The sequence below is a fragment of the Nilaparvata lugens genome, chromosome X (genome assembly GCF_014356525.2).
Source record: "Nilaparvata lugens isolate BPH chromosome X, ASM1435652v1, whole genome shotgun sequence".
Classification (NCBI taxonomy): domain Eukaryota; kingdom Metazoa; phylum Arthropoda; class Insecta; order Hemiptera; family Delphacidae; genus Nilaparvata; species Nilaparvata lugens.
This window is the reverse complement of record NC_052518.1, coordinates 79264970-79270936: the sequence shown is the minus strand read 5'-3', so window position 1 is coordinate 79270936 and position 5967 is coordinate 79264970. Positions and strand designations below refer to the sequence as shown.

Genomic DNA, 5967 nt, shown 5'->3' with positions numbered 1-5967 from the left:
TTTTCAATCATAATACATCTTCATTGTAAAATTAAAATAATTTTAAACTCAACAATACATAATATTCCTTTCTGAAACTAATCAAAATGATTTATTCTTATGAAGTGCACTTTAAGTTTTGTTTCAATCTCATTTTTACTCTGTAACATTGTCAACTCTAATGGCAATGAATTTAAAAGAAATGGGATTCTGAATTCTGGAGCTCTTTTACCATAGGCATTGTTATATCTCTGGGTTCTATGATAATTTCTGTGTGACAATGTGTTTTCTATTTCAGCTTCCACCGTCATAATGCCGAACAAGTGACGTTCAACACTATTAAAAAGTGTTTTTATTATTCTTTCTACGGCCCTATGCCGTAGCTGCTTTATATATTTGGGCGCTAAATAATGAATGGTGATCCCATAGAAGAGAGTGCTAGAGTTCATTATGGTAAAATAATATCAAGTAATTGTTTTACTTCTTCTCAAGGTTTATTCTTATAGATATACACATTAGATAATATTAATAGTTGTAATAGATGATAAGGTTTCTTGGAATCATTAGTTTTCATCAAGCAAGAAAATGCTTAATGAGAACTAATGATTATATTGTTGCATTCTTCCTGTCTTACTCTTATAATTATTTTTTCAGACTAAATCTTGCATTGAAACTCATACAGAGTGGGTGAAAAGCCCGAGAAGGGCTTAATATCTCATACACAAAGGTAATTTGACGGTTGGTGTGATTGAGAATCCTACTCAAATTGAAAAAACTACTTTACAATGGTGGGTGGAGGGGGAGGCCACACCCCTCGATTTCTATTGGATAGGCAGCTCTCTCAAAACACCACTACTCTCGCACTGGCATTGGTTACAGTAATACTCGCGTGGGGTTATATAGACCCCACTTTGTTTTTTACCTAAAAAGTAACATAAAAACAATCTCTTTCACATTTAAACAATATTCAGTGATAATTTATCATACTTGGTACTTAATGGCATATTTAAAAGCTATATATATAACTTATATACAGAGTGTTTCAGCAGGAATGTGCAATACTTCTCAGGCTGATTCCTTACACCCAGTACAGAAAAAAGTTCTATAAGACTTACCCCCAAAAATTCTTTGATACAGGGATAACAATGACAGAAAGTTGACATTTTTTATAAGATTTTCAATTTTCTGATCTTTTAGAGGCTCTAAGTGGGTACAAAAATAGAAGTATTGCACATTCATCCTGAAATACCCTATTTATACATATGTAACAGCTTTACATACAGGTTCTATACTACTATATGAGTTGGATTCAAGAAATAACAAAGTCAGTTGTACAAATTCAAATATATATTATAAAGAAGAAACACAATTTCTAAGGTTGAATAATACAGATCAAGGTTAATTTTGCAGATCTTACACAATAATCAGTTTATTGGTTATCCAAACAATCTCCACAAACAACTTGCATGTGCTCTTTACACAACAGTTTGTAACATTTCTCACACGAGTTTCGAGTTTTTCTGTCCGGCTACGAGGACAGATATCACATCTTCCTTTGGCTAATCTTTGTCTAGGGGCTGGAGGATCTTCTTGAGTAGGCAAAAACTTTTTGATTTGTGTCGGAGTTCCTTTGGAAGGTTCATCATTTGGGCTCTTTCTTCCATAAAAGGTTTGACAAGGCTGATCCCAAGCTCTTGTAAGAACTTCCTTCGAACGATTTGCTCTTCAAACCTTTTATTTGATGCAACAATGACTTGTGCATTTATTCCGGCGGTATTTAGTAAACAGAAGAATATCACCATAGGCCATCGGCGGGTTTTTCTGGATACCGAATACAAGGCTGATAACTGGTCAGTGGTATCGACCCCACCTTTTGTGCTGTTATAGAACGTTATAATTTCTGGCTTTCTTTTATCCCCTGTGTCTGGATCAATAGTAGGTGAATCATGCATTGACGACAACAGAATCACATTTTTATTTTTTTTTGCAGAGTAACTCACTAAAGTAATATTATTATCATCAAAGCCAAATATACTTGAACACACTGCTTTGTTTACAATGAACTCAGGTGGTATTTCTGCCTTGTTCTTACGTGGGGTTCCAACCAAAGTTAATTTTTTGTCTAGCATTTCTATGGCTAATGGTACACTAGTGTACCAATTATCAGTTGTTAGATTTCGTCCAGTGTTTTCAATTGGCTTTATGAGTCTCAATGTAACATCCTTCGCTGAGTTGGATACCTGAAATGGACCTTCAGGCTGTTTACCTGCATAAATTTCTAAATTATACGTATAGGCCATTTTAGTGTCAACAAGAGAAAATAATTTCAGGCCATACTTGGCGGGCTTGTTTTTGATAAATTGCCGAAAAGGGCATTTGCCCCTAAAAGCTTCAAGCTTCTCATCTAACATCATGAAGTGCCCAGGAGAATAATACTTTTGGAAATTTTCCACAAGCTGGCTAAACATTTCTCTAACAGGAGCTAGCTGGTCAAACTCTTTTCTCTCATCTCTAGTCAATATGTTATCAAACCTTATAGCTAACAGCAGAAATGTAAAACGAGACAGGTTCATAACGCAACGGAAAAGTTCAAGTCCTAATCCATCAGTTTCCCACAAATCCTTCAAGGTGACATGTGAGGATTTCTTGACTCCAGCTAAATATAGCAAACCTATCACAGCTTTTATCTCAGATAGGGTCGTTTCTTTTGCATCCCGCTCCCTACTATTATTTGGTTGAAGCTGACAAATTTTTATATTGGTACATTCAACAATCTGCTGTAAAACGTCATCAGTGAAAAACAACCTCCAGCTTTGAATAGGTGTAGTAGCTTGTTTACCTGCTGCTGTCTTCACACCGGGGGCATGTATGGCTGGAACAATGTTCCGTGACCTGACACGAACAGCTTGAGGTGGTGGTTGGTCCATCCACAATGTGTGCCCGTTTTTTCCAATAAAAAAACGTACTGGAATGTCATCTGTGTCCATTTCATCACCAGAATTGTCTGTCATTTCTTCAGTACTTTGTTCACTCTCACTATTTTCATGATTGTCCTCAATGCTAACCTCATCAATGTCTTCTACTTCAGAAGTAGCACCGCCAACTTCCTCGTCATCAAGTTCATTGAGAATGTTGTTCACAAAAGTATCAAAACCAGTAGCTGTAGTGGCTAAATTATCAGCCATATTTGAACTGGGATATATTATACAAGAATGTTCAATAACAAAGCCTTATAACAGAAAAGAAATTGAATGAACTATGAAAAATAAAGGGACCCTTAACACTCACGCGGGGTTGTATAGGACCCCAAGCTAAATATGCTCTTATTACAACTAAACGGCAGCAGACAGCACACTGGCGACTAGGTGACCTTCAACTGGACGAAGAAACACTAAGCTATTGGAACTGCTAGACCAGTAGTGCCAACTAGCCCGCCAGGCCAAACAAAAATTCCCGGCTGGGGTCATATTCACCCTGCGCGAGTAATGCAGGGTTAAGTCAAATATCTTGGGATCAATAAAGTAATTATCGGCAGATGGCCACATACAAAAACAATTGTAAGTAGATTAAGTCAAATATCTTGGGTAAATTACAACATGTGAAAAAACGTTAGAGAAATACAAAATTTAAATGAGATTAGGTCAATGACATTAATGACCATTGAAGCCTGACAATAATCGAAAAGGTAGTATTAATGATACCTGAAATGAATATAAATTGAGTGCTATAATGAAAGTTATTGCTGTAAGGTTCAATATTAATGATTGAAAAATGACAATAAGCTGTAAATAATGCTCAACAAGTAAAATACATAAAAATATATGTGGCATAGGCCTTCAGTGATTTGAATGTCAAGATAGACATCAATAGTACAAAGGAATAATGAGCTGTAAATAGTGCTCAATAACAAATGACAATGAGCTGTAAATAGTGCTCAACAAGTAGAATACATAAAAATATATGCGGCATAGGCCTTCAGTGATTTGAATGTCAAGATAGACATCAATAGTACAAAGGAATAATGAGCTGTAAATAGTGCTCAATAAGTAAAATACATAAAAATATATGCGGCATAGGCCTTCAGTGATTTGAATGTCAAGATAGACATCAATTGAACGATAATTAGGTGTCAGTGGCCTTAGTGAATCACTTGTAAAGCCAAGGGTAGCTGTCAAATCCAATGAATTAATAGCCGTCAGTGGCCTCAGAAAATCACTTGTGAAGCCAAGGGTAGCTGTCAAATCCAATGAATTAATAGGCGTCAGTGGCCTCAGAAAATCACTTGTGAAGTCAAGGGTAGCTGTCAAATCCAATGAATAGTTGCTACTATTGAATACAATTATATAGGCGTCAGTGGCCTCAGAAAATCACTTGTGAAGCCAAGGGTAGCTGTCAAATCCAATGAAATAGTGGGCATCGGTGGCCTTAGTGAATCATGTCAAGAAAGACATCAATAGAACGATAAGTAGGCGTCAGTGGCCTCAGAAAATCACTTGTGAAGCCAAGGGTAGCTGTTAAATACAATGAATTAGTAGGCGTCGGTGGCCTCAGTGAATTGAATGTCAAGATAGACATTAATAAATCAATTATGATACATACATAAATGAAAATTGAATAGAACGATTTACATAACCTGAATAAAATTTTGAAGAGAAGATGCAGCCAGGCAGACAGGCAATGACTCCGCAATACCCACAGGAACAGGACATCAGCAAGCGATGATGTGATCTGGCCATGCGATGACAAGCATGGAAACGTCTACCACAGCAGGTGAATTCCCCAGTGGAAATGTAGGCAGAAGCAAGTAGAATTCCAAATGAATAATCCAATCTTCAAGTTGTGGAATTTTTGGATTGATTTCCAAACGGTAGAAATGATGAACTTGAAAGTTTGAGTTTCACGAGGTGAAGCCAATTGTAGAAGAATGGCAATTGAAGCCTACACGAGGTTGTAATTTTTGACAAAGTTTATCAGAGCAATATGCGAAGCAATCGATGAATAATTTAATCACAATTGAAGAATAGAATAAATGAATTAATTTGTAGAATAATTCACACTTTAAAAACGTTCTGTAGATCAAATAAATAGTGATGAACGCCCACACGAGGTCGTAAACTTAGCAAAGTTTATCAGAGCAAAAATGCAAAGCAATCGATGAATAATTGAATCACAATTGAAGAATGGAATAAATGAATTAATTTGTAGAATAATTCACACTTTAAAAACGTTCTGTAGATAAATAAATAGCGATGAACGCTCACACGAGGTCGTGAACTTAGCAAAGTTTATCAAAGCAAATATGCGAAGCAATCGATGAATAATTGAATCACAATTGAAGAATAGAATAAATGAATTAATTTGTAGAATAATTCACACTTTAAAAACGTTCTGTAGATCAAATGAATAGCGATGAACGCCCACACGAGGTCGTGAACTTAGCAAAGTTTATCAAAGCAAATATGCGAAGCAATCGATGAATAATTGAATCACAATTGAAGAATAGAATAAATGAATTAATTTGTAGAATAATTCACACTTTAAAAACGTTTTGTAGGTCCGATGAATTCAGATGAAAAGTTTAGACCGGGCGCAGGATGCACACCCGACTAGGAACCATTGCAAAAGACACGAAAAACGGTAATGCTGGTCAGAAAAAGGAGGATGCCGGATGTGTTTGAAACGTAGGTAAAGCGTTTGCAACCGCATGGTAAAAAAGTAACAAATATCTAGAAAGTAAGATGCCTAAAGACAAGATTAAATTCCAAAAAATCGAATAGTATAAATATTAAAATTGCAATGGCAAATAATCCGACGAAAAAGTACGAATAAAAGGATAGAAAACCAACTCGACTAGAGCAGTGGGGCAAGGAACCATGACTGTGACGTCACTGGTCAGCGCAGACGCACAAAATGACGACATGATGTCTACGTAGTAGTGGAACGAGTAACAAGTGGAACCGTTCCAATAAATGCTTTGTCAGATTTTAC

The 5967-nt window shown here is 36.1% G+C and overlaps 1 protein-coding gene across 1 annotated transcript; it reads right to left on the bottom strand.

Moving 5' to 3' along the window:
- Window positions 1-1538: 1538 nt before the first annotated feature.
- LOC120354672 (piggyBac transposable element-derived protein 4-like) lies at window positions 1539-3164 on the bottom strand. Its single transcript, XM_039442068.1, has one exon. It carries the CDS (start codon window positions 3162-3164, stop codon window positions 1539-1541), a length of 1626 nt encoding a protein of 541 aa, XP_039298002.1.
- Window positions 3165-5967: the final 2803 nt, after the last annotated feature.